The sequence below is a fragment of the Zootoca vivipara genome, chromosome 3 (genome assembly GCF_963506605.1).
Source record: "Zootoca vivipara chromosome 3, rZooViv1.1, whole genome shotgun sequence".
Lineage (NCBI taxonomy): Eukaryota > Metazoa > Chordata > Lepidosauria > Squamata > Lacertidae > Zootoca > Zootoca vivipara.
Window position 1 is genome coordinate 19,817,550 of NC_083278.1, and position 19,383 is coordinate 19,836,932.

At 42.4% G+C, this 19,383-nt stretch overlaps 1 protein-coding gene across 5 annotated transcripts in view; it reads right to left on the reverse strand.

Moving 5' to 3' along the window:
• Nucleotides 1-14,794, reverse strand: part of ATAD2B (ATPase family AAA domain containing 2B) — a 61,221-nt gene extending 46,427 nt beyond the window's left edge. For 2 of the 5 annotated variants that reach the window (XM_060272441.1, XM_060272440.1), the window contains exons 1-5: nucleotides 14,311-14,794; nucleotides 8,001-8,155; nucleotides 3,144-3,190; nucleotides 1,619-1,772; nucleotides 273-375 (exon numbers count right to left, since the gene is read on the reverse strand). In XM_060272441.1, coding sequence (XP_060128424.1) covers nucleotides 273-375; nucleotides 1,619-1,772; nucleotides 3,144-3,190; nucleotides 8,001-8,155; nucleotides 14,311-14,529 — 678 coding nt within the window. In that variant the 5' untranslated portion in view covers nucleotides 14,530-14,794. Of the gene's footprint in view, nucleotides 1-272; nucleotides 376-1,618; nucleotides 1,773-3,143; nucleotides 3,191-8,000; nucleotides 8,156-8,808; nucleotides 14,173-14,310 lie in introns of those variants that run through there. The other 3 variants (XM_035109985.2, XM_035109984.2, XM_060272442.1) reach the window with 2 other exon arrangements.
• Between the last annotated feature and the right edge of the window lie 4,589 nt (nucleotides 14,795-19,383).

Below are 19,383 nucleotides of genomic sequence, written 5' to 3' on the forward strand. Positions count from 1 at the left end.
GAACTGGTCTATATTAACTTTGCAAACCCAAAGATGGATCAGCCAAATATGTGCTACACACAGAATTTGAATTCAGTTTTGCCTCTCCCTCTCTGCTCCATTGCTGTCATGATTATTTGCAAATGAATCAAACATATTAATTTATAATTAAAAAACCTGGAGTCTATATTTTATTCATCTGTTTAAAGCGCTGCATAGAAACAACGTATTCAAAATGTTTAAAATTGAAAGGGTGTATTTTTATAACTTGAGGTCTGGAAACTTGAACTTACAAACTCTGTATCTGTCCACATGCGCAACCGTTCCACTTCACCCGATCGCCTATTCCGTCTGATGTTAATATTGTCCATTTCCTGAAGAACAGCTTCAGCAGTGCTGTAATATACGAACATTGTTTTTATATGATATGTGATACTACCTATGCAAACAGTAGTGCTCAGCACTGAGATTAAGCGCTCTGCGTCCTCGTTAGAAATTGCTCCATCAAGAGAAAGCAAAAGGATGCTTTCTCTCTTCATCTCTCTCTAAGATCAAGTGATACCTGCTCTCTACAGAAGAAGAATAAAAAGCAGCATTTTCCTCATGTTAGTACAGGTATGGGGGGAGAGGGTGTCCTGGGAACACTCTTTTTATTCTCCATGGGTCCTACAGTGAACAGGAAAAGGTTCACTTTCCCCACCACCACCTTACTGCTAGGGTGGGGAGAACTTTATAATAACACTCATCCTGCAGAGAAAGAGTGTGTGTGCTCTGTGTTAACATCTGTGTTAACACAGCAAGTTGTGAGATGACAATTTTGTGATTTGGGTATTCTGTGAATACAATGTACTCATGGAATGCTGTATGACCTAATCAGTTACAAACTGCATGAGCATGAATAATGGATGCTAGCTCGGCCTAAATTTCTGAGAAGAAAAAAATATGATGAGAAATGCTGGTGCCTTTTCTACCATGTAAAAATCTAGCTAAGTCTATGACTGCATGCGCACTGCATGAGTGTGCATGTGCAAGTGTACTTGTGGTCTCTTTTGCGTATGTATGCTGCACGTGCAGTCTGCAAATATATTGGCCATGCACACCACTGGCATGTGGTACTTGGGAGGGGTGGCTGTAAATTGCCCATAGCATTTTTTTAAAAAAATAGCCACCCCTGCTTTATAGGTGACAAAGAGAATAAAAGTCACCTGCCTTCAGGAGTTACACTGAAATAAAACCGTGATAAAAACTGGAGCATAATAATGTCCAAGTATGAAATTTATTATAGTTTCAATCGTTGTTGTTGGCATCTGCAGATTCAATAACTTTGCAAAAACCATAGGATGTTAGAAGCTGAAGAAAAAGATCAGAATCTCTGTTAAACAGAGTTAAAACTAAAATAATCCAGAAAAGAAACCAATATGTATGCATGGTTGTGTGTTATTAAACAAAAATTTCAATATTTTGACCGACAGTACTGCACTAGGATTTTTTTGTTAATTATATGTCAAACACTTGAATCAGAAACTAATTAGAGGCAATTTAGGAATGGTTAAAGGATGTATTCTCGCAATCTGAAAACAAAATAATCTGTCAACAAAGCCAGTAATCTAGAAAATGTTATTGGAAAATTTCCACATACCTGTTTACCAGTTGGTCAAATAGTAAACTCTGATTCAAACTTTCAAATCTGTTTTTTCTGGATCTGCAACTTTTTCTAATTTCTCTACCTCCATTTATACAAGCATGGTCCCCATCAACCTTTTTCTCCCCACGAAGAGAATTGCTTTTGAGCGCTGAAATGATTTTAAATGTTTTAATAAGAATTACATGCTAATAATGATAAATTCAAAATATGAAAGGTACAAGTAGAGTAAGAAAGCTAGGTAGATACTTTGTCCACTCTCACTTTCCTTGCGGGATCACTTTTATTACATTCCAACTTGACAGATCAACCACATGTCTAAATTCAGGTAAGTCACTTTGTCTCTCTGCTTATTTTATGTATTTATTTATTTATTGCATTCATATCCCCGCTTTTTATTCAAGGAGCTCAAGGTAGAGTTCATGGTTCTCCCCCTCATTTAATCCCCACAATAACCCTGTGAGGTAGGCTAGGGCTGAGACAATTACTGGCCCAAGGTCACAGTGTGAGCTTCATGGTTGAGTGGGGATTTGAACCATGGTCTTGCAAGATCCTAATCACTATACTGAACTCTCTTCTTCTCCTCCTCCTCCTCCTCCTGCAATATCTTCTAGCTATTTTTAGCCATAATAATAATAATAATAATAATAATAATAATAATAATAATAATAATTTCATTTATACCCCACCCTTCCCAGTCAAGACCGGGCTCAGGGCAGCTAACAACAAGAATATCAAAGCAAGCATAAAAGAAACAATTCAATTAAAATGCAGATTAAATACAATGTTAAAATTCAATTTTAAAATTAGGAATCTACAAGTGCAACCTCATTTAAATATCTGTAGGATCTGTAGGGTAAAGCCTATGGGGAGGGTAACATCAGACTGAGTCAGTCCAAAGGCCAAGCGGAACAGCTCTGTCTTGCAGGCCCTACAAAAAGATGACAACTCCCGCTGGGCCCTAATCTCCTGAGAGAAAACGTTCCACCAGGTCGGCTGGTCGAGGCCAGTCTAACCACCTTGTGACTCGGGATCTCCAGTATGTTATTATTTGTGGACCTTAATGTCCTCTGCGGGGCATACCAGGAGAGGCGGTCCCGTAGGTAAGAGGGTCCTAAGCCGCATAAGGCTTTAAAGGTCAAGCCTTAGTAAATCCTTAGTCTACTTCTATTTTTTTTAAAAGTAAAAAACACCTTATCAATTCTGCTTCAACCTCATAATAGAAACAAGCAATTTCCTTATAAAAATCACTTCTTTTCATTTCATAGCCTCCCACTTCACTATTGATTTATATTTATCCTCATTTCTTTAGAGTAGCAACTATTTTTAGATTACAATTAACATAATGTGTGAATGTGATAAGAAGAAAATCATGGCAAAGAATGCTGCATGGAATCTTATTTGTAATTCATTCGTTTGCATGGGCGAAAAAACATCAGATTGCTGACAGAAAACAAGGGAACAACAGCAACAAAAATCACTATTAATTGGAGAGGCCATAGATAAAAAATGAAGTACTTACATAAACTACGTCCATTTGGTAATGTAGCACCAGATTGAGAAGTTAACCTACGAAATAATTAAATTTGCAAAATATATTTATTTGTTCTATTAAAAGTTGCAAGCCACACATAACTTGCATTACACCTAAATGTTACAGACTGAATATGACCACTGCTAGTATCATAGTAAACTACTTCTCAGATTAGTAGTTTTATATCTCACTCTCTTTCACAATAGATATCTATTCTTCAACACCTGTGGATGGGGAAATGAGAAAGAGCTACAGATTTGTCCAAGCTCGCCCAGGGAATCAACAATGAAATGAGACTGTCTCTCTCTGCAGAACATTAGCTCTCAAATGTCAAAACATATTAGTATGAAGCAGTCATATAACAGAGATCTTGAAACAGCAAAAACTTGCGTATTATGATTATTTAACACATTCCCACAATTTTGTGCTGGTATTAGACACAAGCTTCACAGGGCTAATCAGTGACAGGTTCCAAGACTGTAAATAGCTGTATGTCCAGGATAATTTTAGCAGATATGTTTCCCCATCACTGTCACACTGATGAGAAAATCTATACCTGTGAACCTGTTCAGATAAAAAAACCGAATTCCACTTAAGGTGAAGACTCAAAAGCCAGTATTTAGGCAATGTGAAACATAGACCTGGCTTGCATGACAAAATATGGTTAGTAAGTACATACAGGCTTCAATAGAGGGGCTCATAGTCACTGTGCTCCTCCCTAGTCATTTTTTAAAACAAAAAAAACCCCAAAGTATTTGTATTGATTTTTAAGAGTCTTGCTAAGCTGCAGTGTACATATTAGCTCATAGTTTAGGTTAAAACTATTTAATAAGTAATGGTGGGAATTAGCTGAACAGTAATTTTACAAAACACACCACATCTCTTTTTGCCAACTGCAGGTTTATGCTTTATTCATTAGTTAAATAAACAAAATTCACAGCCACTCTATTGATCAGCTCAAGAACTCATAAGACACAAGTATTCTGTACACTGATTCTATAGAACTGTAATTTTCTGTTTTAAAAAGTAAGAATAGATTTCAAATTTGAAGTACTTTCCAAAATAAAGTAGACCCAAAGGAAACGTGTCATAGCTCAGTGGTAGAGCACACACAAAGATACCGTGTTTAATTGAGAAATATAAAGCAAACAAATAACTACGGCATTTCACCTGTCTGATAAGGCTATCAGTAGACAAATGGAAAAGATTTTTGCCAGAAAAATTCCTGAAGCATTTACTCTATTCTGAAACAGGAAGTGACTGGCAGGACCATTAGGCATTCAGTTTTAAAATATTTCTCCAAAGAGTAAAAGTAAAGATGCTAGGAGATGTTCTATGAAACATATGAAACATGGATAAACAACTTCCTGTCAGGTTTAGGCCAAAGCTAGCAAGTTCTGCCCCACTCCACACTGCGGGGGGGGGGGTCAGTTAAGATGGTCCATTTGCAAAGAATTATGGAACCAGGATTCTTGAATGCTCTGGGGGATTTTCAAGTTGACACTACTGGTGCTCCTGTTGAGGCATTGGTGTCACTAAGAAATGGTGAAAGGGAACGGGCACCTGTAACACCTTTACCGCTAAGTGCCTAAAAAATTGTTTTCCAGGGCCACCCCCATCATTCAGCCCAGAAACTGAGGTCCAGCTCTGAGGGCCTTCTAGCAGTTCCCTCACTGCAAGAAGTGAGGTTACAGGGAACCAGGCAGAGGGCCTTCTTGATAGTGGCACCCACCCTGTGGGACGCCCTCCCATCAGGTGTCAAGGAAATAAAAAACTATCTGACTTTTAGAAGACATCTGAAGACAGCCCTGTTTAGGGAATTTTTCAAAGTTTGTTCTTTTATCGTGTTTTTAATATTCTGTTGGGAGCTGCCCAGAGTGGCTGGGGAAACCCAGCAAGATAAGATGGGCGGGGTAGTAATTATTATTATTATTATTATTATTATTAATAATAATAATAATAATAATATATTATTATTATTATTATATTGTTGTTTTGTTGTTGTTGTTGTTGTTGTTGTTGTTTTGTTGTTGTTGTTATATTCATCTTTGTGGGATGCCCTCCCATCAGATGTCAAGGAAATAAAAAACTATCTGACTTTTAGAAAATAAAAAAATTCCTTCAGTAGCACCTTAAAGACCAACTAAGTTTTTATTTTGGTATGAGCTTTCGTGTGCATGCACACTTCTTCAGATGACTTTTAGAAGACATCAGAAGGCAACCCTGTATTGGGAATTTTTTTATGTCTAATGTTTTGCAATTCTTTATGTGTTGTAAGCCGCCCAGAGTGGCCGAGGACACCCAGCCAGATAGGCAGGGTATAAATTTAAAAAATATTTACTACTACTACTACTACTACTACTTCAGGCAATGAAGCAAGCAGGAAAGCTATAGTGCAAGACTTCCAGCAAAGATGACCAAGCACAAGTAAGAACATATAGTTGTGCCTACTGTATGGCAGTGATGGTGCCAAAGGCGGCTCAATTTGTGGCTACCAATGTGTCTTTGTGTGGCTGTTCTTGTTTTAGAAGAGGCAATGGAGTGCCTCCTTCTCAAGATGCTTTCTCTGGAGCCAATAGCCAATAGCTAATATCCTCCCTTGGGGAAAGGTTCTCAAAAGGGCGATAGCCAGGCAACTCCAGGAGTGCTTGGATTAAACTAATTATCTGAACCCATTTCAAACAGTCTCCATGCCCAGCTTTGGTACAGAGTTGGGGCAAAGTGCAACCTTGTTGATTCCTCTTGAAAACTTGAAAGCTTTTGATATCACCAATGACATCTGTGGGGTATTTGAGTTGTGGTGGTTCCACTTCTACCTGCAGGACAGTTTCCAAAAACTAGCAATGGAAGAATCCTGCTAGATGCCTTGGAAATTTGTGTGGCAGGGACTGGCAGTGTACGATTTTGTCCCCAAACTATATGAAGCAGCTGGAGGCAGTCATTTGGGGTTTTGGAGTTCAGTGTCACCCCTATGTGGATTACACACAGATCCATTTACTGGTTGAAGCTGTGTAAGTGCTGAACCACTGCATGGAAGTGGTAATAGGCTGGATTAGGGCTATCAAACAGACTGAGTCTGGACAAGATAGAGGTACTGCTGGTACATTGATGTCGTATCCAGGAATTGGGTTTTTGACCTGTCCTCAATGGAGTCACACACTCTGAAGGAGCAGGTTCTTACGTCTGGGGGTTCTCCTGATCCACCATCATTACTTAAGACCTAGGTAGCCTCAGTGACAAAAAGTGCTTATTACCAGTCCTGGCTGCTGCACCAGCCACAGCTTGTCCTGGATCAAGATAACCTTGCCACTGTGATGTGTGCTCATGTAACCTTATGTTTAGACTATTGTAACAAGCTTTATACTGAACTTCCCTTGAAGATAGTCTGAAGATTGCAACTAGAGCATTGGAGGATCTTCTCTACTGTGGCGGTGTGCAACAGTATTTCAATTTATTCCCTTGGCAAAGCAGGGGGAAAGCATAAGGATATTTATATGTCAACTCCAACCAGCATAAACAGTGCATAGTTATTTATCAGCTTAAATAACAATGTACATTAGTTGTGCAATTTTCGGACATCTGAGACCATGAGTTCAATTTAAACTTTAACTTCAGAAAACCAAAAGCATTATCATCTATCTCTGCAATTCTGGGAACCACATAGTAAAACAGAGCAGCTTTGTACTTAAGCACTAGCTACTGGTAGCCATAGGCAACAAGGAACTGCATGCAGACGAGTGAGCAGACTGGAAAGAGAGGGACAGAGTACTCTATCCCTCCATTACCCAACATATAAACCAAGCCATAGGAGGAAAACAGCATCCTATATGTCCAGCACAGAAATGCAATGGGCTCCTTCAAGAGTGGCACAGCTCTTCATACATCTTCTGTCATCTCCCAGCTGGCTAGTAAACATTTTTGTAGGCTAGTATCATTTGTGGGGGAAAGAGTGATTGAAGTGTGCTATATATTACCTCTGTACAATGGTTTTAATCCCCCTACACTGATACAACCAAGAAAACTTTCTCCTAGTTGACTTCACTGCATAGGACAAACTTTAGTTACAGGCTGTGATTTTTCTGGGAGAGCTGAAATACGAGCCCAGGTTTGGACAACATGCAAGGACAAATAATGGCTCAGCTCAGCATAGAAAGACTGAAGGAGGAGTCCTTGACAGGTAGTCATGTAGCAAACAGGGAGAGATCAACACATTCATTCTACTTTAAGGCACAGTGCTTTAAACTAGTTCATCTTACGGAATGTATTGCGGCACTTACAGCACAAGGAATTGCAGATGTTTTAATGTAAGCAACAGATGCTTCTCCACAAACAAAGCTTTTCATTCGAAATAAAGTGGTCGAGTGGGGGGAGAAGGAACAAGCTGTGTCTCATGGACTTATGCATGAAGCCAGAAGCCTCGGCTTTATTTTTATTCTTTATTATAAAGTTCTAAACAAAGAAGCTTCCGTTAGCACGTGACTGATTGAGAAATTATAGAGATTATAAGAAATCCACGTTTACTGGCAAAAGCATACAAACACTCCAAATCTAGTTATCACCTTCGCCTCAAAGTATAGGTCCCACATTGCACTGTCTATGCTCCGCATAATTAACTGCCAGGAAATGCATTAATACCATAACATCAGGACACAGGGCTCATTTTATTCTGCTATGGAAGGGGGAAACCTTTACAGGGGATGCCGTTAGAGCAGTAGATGCACTTTTTTATAACATGTTTCACTGCAAAAGGATGGAGATTTGACATTTTTTCAAGAGATTTACAGGGTTCAAGCAAATGGGCAGAACTCTATTAGACAAATATTTGAATACTGTTAACATTCTTACCGGGACTGTCCAGTTGAGATGCTCCATTCCTCTCGCTGCCCAGTACTGCGAGATTTTGATTTGTCTTTGCATACAGAATCTGCATGTTTCAAGGTACGTTTGGCTGGAGGAGATATGTGGCTATCACTCAAGCTACCATCACTACCATCATCTCTCTAAGAGGAAAAAAAAAGAAGACAAGCTGATAGTCTCATTTTAAACCACCTGATTTTAAACCACCTCTCATCAGTAAAGAAACATTCTGGGACCATATCTGGAAGAGACGGGCAATCCATTTCTGTTCAGACAACTGTAGTACTACTTTTAGTGAACCCACAGGAATTTCACAAAATACATGTAAATACCCAAGCCAAAACTGAAATCTAATCCTAGGGAGAAGACATGAGGAAAATGAAAAGAGTTGCTTTATATCTTTCGCCAGAGGCTGCATCAGATATTTATATTAGAGAGAAGAGGAGAGCCAACATTTCCTTTGATCAAACTACAATATATCCCAAAACGGCACATGATACATCTAGAGGTCATAAATACTCTAAAACCTTTAATTAATAAATAATATAATTTGCAAGCTAACAAAGAAAATCACTTTTGCAGAATATTTTACACCCTTTCTCATTATCATTGAAATGGCTTTTTTTTGGCTTCTGAAGAATAGTTACTGGCAACTGGGAATTTAAAACCTTTTTCAAGGTTTCAATGAATTACAACAATAAACAAATTAAGGACTTGTACTTTGAAGTTCTCAAATCCCACTGAAATTCAAAGTCATCATTTCCCTGCAAAGCCAACAAAATTCAAGTTTCCTAACCTCAGGGTCTTCTTTCCTTGTGGATCCCTCTCCTGTGAAAACCATGCCAGACATACAGTACTTTTCAGTTTTTGCTGGGCACCAGAAAGACCTTTAACCAAAAAGAACCAAGGAAGTGCCCTAGAATACACTCAAGACTTTCCAAAATGCTGACATGCTATGTTTTTTAAAAAAATAGAAAAGCACTGTTAGTGATCTTCTTGACAACCTCCGAATTCCACAGAATATAGTTTGAACACTACTACAAAAAATGCTTTGACTGCTCCTTAGCTATCAAGTCTGCATGGAGCTGTAAACTAAATATACTGAACACAGACAGCAGAATTAATTAATTTAGAAAAAAATTAACTCACTATATAATTTAAAATATTAAACAGTAAGCTACCAGACCACAGCCATATTTGTACATGCTGTGTGAACAACCCAAAGGTGTGCCTGCACTATGAATGAAGTATACCAGTGACGCACGCCAATCTTTTATTAAATATACTGAGTAGAAAATGAAGCTACACAACTGGTTTGAAACCTGTTTTTTGAGTGGTATGGGAGAGCTGAACTAGCTAAAGCAGACAAGGCAGAGAAACTGTTGCATCATTGCCTGAAGACACTTAGCAACCAGCTTATTGCTCAGTGTAATTAAAAACAAGTATATCTAAACACAAAGCTTAAAAAAAATATTATCACAAGCTACAATAATTTCCAGATATATTTCTAGTTTAGTTCTGGTGACTGTTTCAAGACAGCTTAACCAGTCCTTTGTCAACAGTCATCCTTTTTTATTCTTGGGAGACAACTACAAAATACAGTATTTTGGCAAAGGCTGGTTGTAAAACTATTGGGCTCAATTTAAATTACAGCTGACTAGCTTCGACTTGCTTTGGTAAGGATGTTGCACAATCTATGTGACGTGTCTTAAGCACTAACATTAAATGTTATATTCTTCAAGGTAATACTGGGCAGAACACAGCATTGTGTGTATTGAATGACTTCATCTCTCTCTCTCTCCTCCCAAAAATGTTAGCTGCCCCTGATCTGTAATATTGACACAGCCCAGAAGAAAGCTACAAGAATGATAAAAGCTTTAAAATCATCTCATGTCCTAAATGACTCAAAGTAGCAAGTTTGTTCAGACTACAGAGTACTGGGGCAAGGGGCGTAACAACAATTTTTAAATCAAATGTATTTCAGAATGAAAAGCTAAAACCATTGTTTCTCCTAATAATTAAGGACAGAACTTACAATGGATTAGAATTACACAGTAAACCCCAATGACTTTTAGAAATGAACTGCAACAATCTGACTAGTAAGTGATGCAATTTCATTCTTGGGGATTTTTTAAGAATAGGGTGCACAAGCATCTTCTGACAGGCTGTTCTGAAGAACTTTGTTATGATGATTCAAACAGATGATCCATGAGGGTCACTGAAGCGTACACAATATCCATTACCTGGACTAGATGAATTCAACAGGGAATTCAACATAAATTTTAAATATGAAATAAAACCTATCATACTAGATATATTTCTCAGCCTTTACGTGAGATTTGTTTCCAAAAATATTTCAATTTTGATAAAACATGGAAGACGGGTATAGACTTCAGCTGGAACATTTCTATGCCTCAACTGCAATTAAATACATGAGGGTACTATACTTCTAAATCAAGACATGCTGAAAGTGCTGCTTCCAGCAACAAACACATATAACAACTCAGGCAGCATTTCTCAGTAATGTGTTCTTGCTCAATTAAGTTGGGTAAATCTTACATAAATCTCCCCCCTCCCCATCACAAGAATGGAAACTTTCCCCCTCTTGTACTAAGGAAGGGCCTTCTTCAAACAGCAACGGTAATTTACAAAGAACTATTAAGGTCACACCTTATAGCAGCATTTGTTCTCATGGAATCATAGAATTGTAGAGTTTAAAGGAACTCAGAGGGTCATCTAGTCTAACCCCCTGCAATGTAGGAATCTCTGATATCTTCATCCCAAAGGATCATAAATCTAGCTTTGTAAATAAGAAAGCAAGAATAATAACATTAAAGAATATTAATTTAAAAACCATTTCAAACCTCTTAGTTTACAGTTTCAAATCAACCGAAATGCTTAATTTTTTTTTGAAAAAACACACAAACACCGAATCATACAATTTTTATGATCTGAAAAATCAATCTGAACAATACTCCACTTTATTTCCTGTACATACTACCAAATATAAAATAACAATACCATTTGGGGGGGGGGGAGAGCTCATGCTGTGATCTGTAACCTAGGCTGCTGAAACTATGCTCACCCAAGAATCACTAAACATTACTTTTTCCAACACTAAAATCACCTCTCGGGTATCTTAACAAAAATCGCTAATGATCTCTTTTTTAAATAAACAAAAATGTTTCAACAACATATAGCAAGAAGTTGCACAAGCTCACATATCAGTTACAATCGTATTTACAGAAGTAAATCTCATTTATTTCACTAGAGTTGACTTTGAAGCATGTATGCTTAGGATTATGACCTCACATACTGTCATGGCAGAATAAAAATAGCAAGGTGCTATTTATAAAACAATCACTATTATATGTATTGTTTTTTTCTTGGAATCTGGTTTTAAAATGCCTGTATGCAATCAACTATTATACAAGGTCTAAGGAAAATTTTTAATAGGTCAGCTTTGTTCTGTATGGTATCTCATGGGGGGGGGGAACAACTATTATCTAAGTGGTTTTAATAAATTATCACACTTCACCTTTTCTCCCATTCATTCAGGCACATAAGACTTAACAGCAATGAACATAAGTAGTGCATGTAATTTGCATGATAAAAGGTAAAGGGGCCCCTGACCATCAGGTCCAGTCGTGTCCGACTCTGGGGTTGCGGCGCTCATCTCGCTCTATAGGCCGAGGGAGCCGGCGTTTGTCCGCAGACAGCTTCCGGGTCATGTGGCCAGCATGACAAAGCTGCTTCTGGCGAACCAGAGCAGCGCACGGAAACGCCATTTACCTTCCGGCCGGAGCGGTCCCTATTTATCTGCTTGCACTTTGATGTGCTTTCAAACTGCTAGGTGGGCAGGAGCTGGGACCGGGCAACGGGAGCTCACCCAGTTTCAGGGCTTCGAACCGCCGACCTTCTGATCAGCAAGCCCTAGACTCTGTGGTTTAACCCATAGCGCCACCTGGGTCCCTTAATTTGCATGATATTCCTTCAGAAATAATCAAAACAATGCTGAACAGAATCATCATCAGGTTTCTAAGCAAATAATGTTTTTTTATAAAAAATATTGAAATAAGCCTACAAAAAAGGCAATATTGTGAAGCATTCCACTTGTCAAACAAGGAACACATAAGGAAGAATGGCAAGAAACGACTGCAATCCAAGATGCACTTCCACAGAACCCTCCTCTTCGATGGAAAGAAGACAGCATGGGGATTCCCCCAACAGCTCAGGATAGAACAAGAAAATCCCTGCATGTACACAAAGCTCCATAAGTGCATTAAAACAGCTGACTAATATTCAGGGTCTAGTTCCCAATACAAATATTTCAAATATAGCATTTGTAGTTTTTGAAAGAATACTTAAGAGACTCACTTGCCTGGCCTGAAAGACATTTTTCAAACACTTATACCTATATCTGCAGTACTAGGCGCATTTCACAGTCATATGCATCTCTTTCTATGAGACCAAAATTAGAAAATATTAGGTGCACTATGAAAGTACATAACTGTTGTAAGAATCTGAACAGGTACACAAGCAATTTTAAAGACATATATCTGAAATTAGTTTTCCATGTTGGACATGGACCAGTTGGACATGCCTGGAATAGTTGAAGAACCTATCCACATTACTGAGTGTCCTTTTTAAAAAAGAAACTATCAGGCAATGTAGGCAAATAACTAATCATAGAGTCATAGAATTGTGGAGGTGGAAGGGACCGCAAGGTTCACCCAGTCCGACCTTCTGCAATGGAGGAAACTTTTGCGCAAAATGGGGTTCAAACCCGCAACCCTGAGATTAAGAGTCTCATGCTCTACCGAACTGAGCTATCCATACGTTCCTCAGAGGTAAAATTGCATCTCTATCCAAAATTGTCAGAGAATTACCCAGTTTCCCCTACCCTGCCCCCACCAAACAGGAAACAGTTTTTTAATAAAGAAAACTGCACTCCATTTAGGTTTTCTAAGAAATTTACAAAATTGGCAGTTCTAAGCCTAAACTTTTTTCTTCTTCCCCATGCTGTCCTTTAAAATGCAGTCCCAGCATAGGCCAGCGGGGGAGCCTCGCAGTGCCCCAGACAGCTGGCTGGCACAGCAGACCCTGCCAGTCTCTCTGCGCCTCCTACATACAGGAGACAGAAGAGGGAAAGAGAGCAAGAGAGCACACTGGGGTTTTTGTTTCCTCTCTCTTATCAACTGCCCCTTCTTTGGCCGAAACCGCCTCTACAGCTACTTCTTGAGCCGCCGTGCCTTCGGCAAGCCAAGCAGCCACACTTTGCCCCCGCTTAGCTTTTGGCTGCAGCCAGCAGCGTCCTCCTTCAGCTGTGCAAGCTCACACAACACGTCCTACCTCAAATGACCTCGGTTCGCTCGCTCGCATAGAGAGCTGCTTTAAAAAACCCAAGCTCCCTCCCGGCTCGGTGCTCACGTCCACCTCTTGCAACAGAGCCAGACAGGCCCCGATGCTTTCCACCCATCCACCCACCCTCACTCTGGCACAACACCAAAGCAAGGCAGCCAGCTCGGAATCGCATACAAGTAAAGACCCTCCCCCCTTCCAGACTCTCGATGCCTTTCTTTAGTCCCACAAACCAGACACCCCTCCGCACACATGCAGAGCAGCAGAAGTCCCACAAAAACCACAATAGTGTGTTTGCACGCAAAACACGCAAGCAGTCAGTCACCCTGGAGAAGTTCAGACAGAGGCCCTTCCCCTCCTCCTCCTCCTCTTCTTGTTGGTGTTATTCCTGTTCATTACATTTGTAGACTGCCCGAAGATCCCAGGGCGGTTCACAACAGAAAAACCACGCGAAATTAAACCGGAACACAAACAACAAATGGATAATTCCCGCCGCCCCCCCCGCCCCCACAAATCGAGAGTTTAAAAGGACACAATGGTTTAATAAGGAAAAAAGAAGGCTTTCTCCCAGGCCCGAATTTATGCAATGAAGGTATCAGGCGAGCCTTTCTCAATGGGGAGCCACCACAGAAAAGCCTCCCCACCCTCTTTCCCGTGCTGCCACCCTCCGAGAGAAAGTCCCCGTCATCGCAGGGCCCGGATCGGTTCTATGGGGGGGGGGGTTCCCTTTCGAGGTACTGCGGCGCCGAGCGGTCGCGCTGCACTTCAACCCCTCAGAGCGGGACAATGAGCTAGCGCCCCCCCCCAAACTCCCCGCCTCCCCCCACCCTAATGGCTGAGCCACACCGACAACGGCCCCTTCTTCTCCCCCGCCACCGCCGTTGCTACGGGACTTGCCCCGAGTCTCCCTCCCTAGGCACCCTCTCCCCCCACTGACCCGGGCCGACTCTTCATCCTGACCCGCGGCAGCCGCCGCTGCTGCTGCCGCCGCCGCCGCTGCCCGAGCGCTGGTCCTAGACAAACGGGTCCTGGACGAGATGAAATGGCTGCCGGGCCCGGAGACTGCCGCCGCCGCCGCTGCCGCCGCTTTGCGGGAGAGGCGCAGGGAGCTCTTTCGGGTGTTCACCATGGCGCCCCCCTCCCGCCGCCGCCTCATCAGCCGCCCCGGAGAGGGAGGCTCAGTCGCTGGCGCCGCCGCCGCCGCCTCTGCTTTGGGGAGCGGCGCCTCAGCTGCCGCCGCGCGAGGAACAAGGGCTCGAAGGGACGCGGGGAGCTGCTGCTCCTCCTCCTCCTCTAGCTCAGTCACACACTAACTGGCCGCCATTACTTGGTTCCCTCTCCCCCTTTCTCCTCCTCGGCCCGCTGCCGCTGAGGGGCGCCGGTCTGCCGCCGCCGCTCATAGGGCCGCCTCTTCTTCCACCGCCTCCTCCCTAGCCCTGGCAACATAGAAGTAAGGGGGGGCGGGAGAGATCGACGGAGAGCGTGACGACTCGCGGCGGCCGGAACTTCCAGCCAACGTTGGAAGGGCCCTTTCGCGTCTCTATGGTTGAGCCCCGCCTGGCGCGCTGGAGTTGCGGAGGGGGGCGGGAGGCGTAAGCGAAAAGGAGGTTTGGCCCGCCAGGTCGGTTGATAAGCCCTGTTTTCCGCAGAAGGGAGCCGCCGCCTCCTCTTGAGTGAACGCGGCGCCCGATCGGGCTCCATTGGGGTCGCTAGGCCGTTTTTCCCAAGAAGAGGAAGGGCTGCATAGTGGTTAGAGCAGTCAGACCTAGGTAGTCGCCGCCAGAGAAGAACGGCAGATTAAACTGGTGGGTTATACTGGAATAGCAAATAAATAAATAAATACGGGAAGAATTAGAAACCAGGGAGACTAACATTTTAAATAAGGAACGGGGAAAATATATCATTTACCTTAAAAAAAAAAAACCACCATTGTGAACCATTAAAATTGCGAGTAGGATTGGAATGATACTTATTGGACTATGGTTGTACTGGAGATTCATAGAGAAGGTGCAGGAGGAAAAAAGTTAACCCGCAAAAGGGGAGGAGGGAAGTCTGTGGGAATTTACGGAATTCTCTTCTTGTTTTGATTGTTTTGACGTTTGTAAATTTCAAAATCTGAAAATTAAATAACTTTTTATATTTTTTTCATAAAATAGAATTTCCTAGGACCTGGGAGACCAGGGTTTTTGGAATCCCCACTCAGCCATGGACCTCACTGGTTCACCTTGGGATGATCAACGCCTCTTAACCAGCCGCACAGTGTTGTTGCTTCTGGGAAGAAAATATGGTATATAAATGTAATAAACAAAAGCACACCCACAAATTCCTTGTCTCTTGATGGGTTGGCCAGGTGCGAAAAAGGGCAGAGCTCCTGCGCCTCAGTTATGCAGAAAAGGGGAGCTTGGCAGAGGCAATTTCGTTGCTGCCTAAAACCCCTCTTCTGCATAGTGATTATTATTACTATTATTATTATTATCTTCTAACCCCAGATTTAGGGCAGTTGCCCCACACAGGGCACCAAGCTGAGGGGACACATCACCACCTTTCATCCAAGGATCACAGGGCAGCTTATACTATAAAAACACAAAAGCATATACCATAGTAACAAGCAAATCCCCCCCCAGCAGTTTAAAAGGCCATCAATTGTTTAATTGGCCAAAGGCCTGGGTGAAGAGGAAATATTTTGCCTGGCACCTAAAAGATAGGTAACAAAGGCGCCCTGCAAGCACCCCTGGGGAGAGCATTCCACAAGCGGAGAGCCGCAGCACAAAAGGTACAGGAGGACCCCTGACTTCTTTTAAAAATCAGTGTTTTGTGGTGAAGGTGGCAGAGCTGCAAAATAATGGATGAGGGAGATTCTTCACCTTTCCAAGAATGAAATGTTGCTGGCCTGTTGTAGTTCTTGGATCAAGAAATAAAGCCCCCGAAATCTATTTTTTTCCTTTCATTCCAGTCTATAGGAAAAGAATTCACACACACCCAGGAGAAAATCTATACAGATTATGGCCACCTGCAGGATAACCCACTCTCCACTCCTGTTCCTTGTTAGTTAATCTGGGATAATTTGCTCAACTCACCAGTAATGCTCTCACAACTAATACTGTACAGATAAGAATCCCCGTTTCACCTGAAAGAATCCCTGCTTCACCTGTAAGTCTTCATTGCCTTCAATGAAATAGGCATGGGAGGAAATTGCCCCCCTTCATTTACTCTGGTGCAGCATACAATTTTTCTTTTTAAAAATGCATTATAAATAAAATTGAACCAATGAACAACTCACTAATCCTGATCATATACTGGTATGTTTATTTATATCATAAGAATGTAATACAGGGCCTGCTGGATCACACTAAAGGCCCACACAGTCTGGCATTCTATGCCCACTGTGGCCAATCGATCTTATTTGTTCCAATTTATAGCCTGGCCATCTTCAGCTCCGTTGATGCCAGGACAGGTTGCATCTCATTATGCTCTAGAAACACACAATAACTAGGGTCTGTTCCCCTGCTGTGTCTGCTGTACAGCCCCTTGCCATTGCCCCCACATTAACCCCCTAAAGCAGCAGTTTCCAAACGCTCTGCAAAGAGCAACGATAGTGCTCTGTGATTAATTTATCTCCTGAAAAGTGCTCCACAACTCAAAAAAGTTTAGGAACTGCTGCCCTAGACCAGGGTCCCCAAACTAAGGCCCGGGGCCCGGATGCGGCCCAATTGCCTTCTAAATCCGGCCCGCGGAAGGTCCGGGAATCAGCATGTTGTTACATGAGTAGAATGTGTCCTTTTATTTAAAATGCATTTCTGGTTTTTTTGTGGGACCTGCCTGGTGTTTTTACATGAGTAGAATGTGTCCTTTTATTTAAAATGCATCTCTGGGTTATTTGTGGGGCATAGGAATTTGTTCATTCCCCCCCCCCATGTAGTTCGGCCCCCCACAAGGTCTGAGGGACAGTGGACCGGCCCCCTGCTGAAAAAGTTTGCTGACCCCTGCCCTAGACCTTCCCTTTCCAACCCAACACAACCTCTAGCTCCCCTTTCACCTTTCCAACCACATTTCTGAACCTACTTTTCTATTTTGCAGCCCCACTTGACACCCTGCTTTCATCTTTACTCCTATGTCCATGCTGCTACTGCCTTCCCCTCCTTATGTGCAACCCCTCCCCACAAACCACCACCCCATGGTAACCTCAATTTTCCTCCTTCCACACATTGCTTTAACTAAGCACCCTTTCCACTTTCCACCCAATTATGAAGTCACTATCCCTCTCTGTTTTGCAAACCCTTTTATGCCCTTCCTTTATGGTCAGCCGGGCCCACTCCCACTTCCAGTCAGTCTTTTTTCTGCAACCCCATTCTCACCTTAAACCCCCTTTCCCCTCACCCTCCTTACTTTACATTTACATCTGGAATGTAGCTTCTTGTCGTGCAGTTTAGAGTCACGTCTGGTGCTCTGCACTATTTTGCCATGTTGGTCCCCTGCACTAGTATGTGGTCCCCCAGAAGATTGTCTGTGATGTAATTTGGGCCGATTCAGCACCCCTGCTCGACAAACCTAGGTGAGAGTAAGCCCCATTAAACTCTATGTGATACTTATTTTCAATTAAACATATCAGTAGCATAGGGCTACCCAGGACTGGTGCCTGAGATGGCTTGACCAAAATAACAATTACAACTGCTAATAGGTGGAAGCTGAAGACTCTGACGAACTGGGGAAGCAACCAAAAACACACACCCTTACTTTGGCTTCCTGTCTCACATATGTACAGTTCAGTTGTTCTCAGAAGGTTCACACAGGCTTGGCCTGGGTTTAGTAGTTAATCCCCAAGTGTTCCAGAATGAATGAACCTGAGAGGCAATCCCCCTCACTTTACCATCCTTCGTTCTATCTATGAAATATCTGTGAATTAAATCTACTGAATGTGTTCCTCCCCCTGCCCCCGGAAACAATAGCACTACATGGGGTTGTCAGAGTAACACATTGAAAGGTAATATCTACAAGGTGACTAAGTCTTTTTATAACCTACACTATAGAAAAATCAGACACAGATAGTAAGAGGAATGATGCTGTAATTCTGTGCTGTGGTGTTCGCTGTGTGTGAGAGAAAGTTATTTGTTTTATATTTGTGTGTGTGTGTGTGTGTGTGTGTGTGTCAGTACTGCTTTGGTTTTGGAAGTGCTTGGCATGGATGTGTTGTGTAGCTGTATAGAGACGTGGGTGGCACTGTTTTGTAAAGCACTGAGCCTCTTGGGCTTGCCAATCAGAAGGTTGGCAGTTCGAATCCCCACGACAGGGTGAGCTCCCATTGCTCTGTCTCAGCTCCTGCCAACCTAGCAGTTCGAAAGCACGCCAGTGCAGGTAGATAAATAGGTACTACTGCAGTGGGAAAAGAAATGGCGTTTCTGTGCTCTCTGGCACTCCTACTGGTGTCATGGTCCTCCGTGCGCCAGTAGCGGTTTAGTCATGCTGACCACATGACCCGGAAAACTGTGGACAAATGCCGGCTCCCTCGGCCTGCGCAACCCCAGAGTCGTCCGCGACTGGACCTAATGGTCAGGGGTACCTTTACCTTTAACATTATTGTTGGCTCTGTCAAGTGTAGCCATGACATTCTGCTCATTTCTCAGCTATGCAAATCCTTGCATAGGGCATGCTAGAACAGTTACATGAATATAGCAATGCTACATAAGTCCCTTGCACTACTGCGAGCTCGGTAACCCTTAGTAGCAGCAGTGTAAGGTAGTGGTAAGCAACCTTATGCTGGTGATGGTTCACTTGGAATCTTACTAGATCAACTGCCAACCTAGCAGTTTGAAAGCACACCAGTACAAGCAGATAAATAGGTACCGCTGCGACGGGAAGGTAAACCATGTTTCCATGCACTCTGGTTTCCGTCATCGTGTTCCGTTGCGCCAGAAGCGGTTTAGTCATGCTGGCCACAGGACCCAGAAAGCTGTCTGTGGACAAACGCTGGCTTCCCTCGGCCTGAAAGCTAGATGAGCGCCACACCCCATAG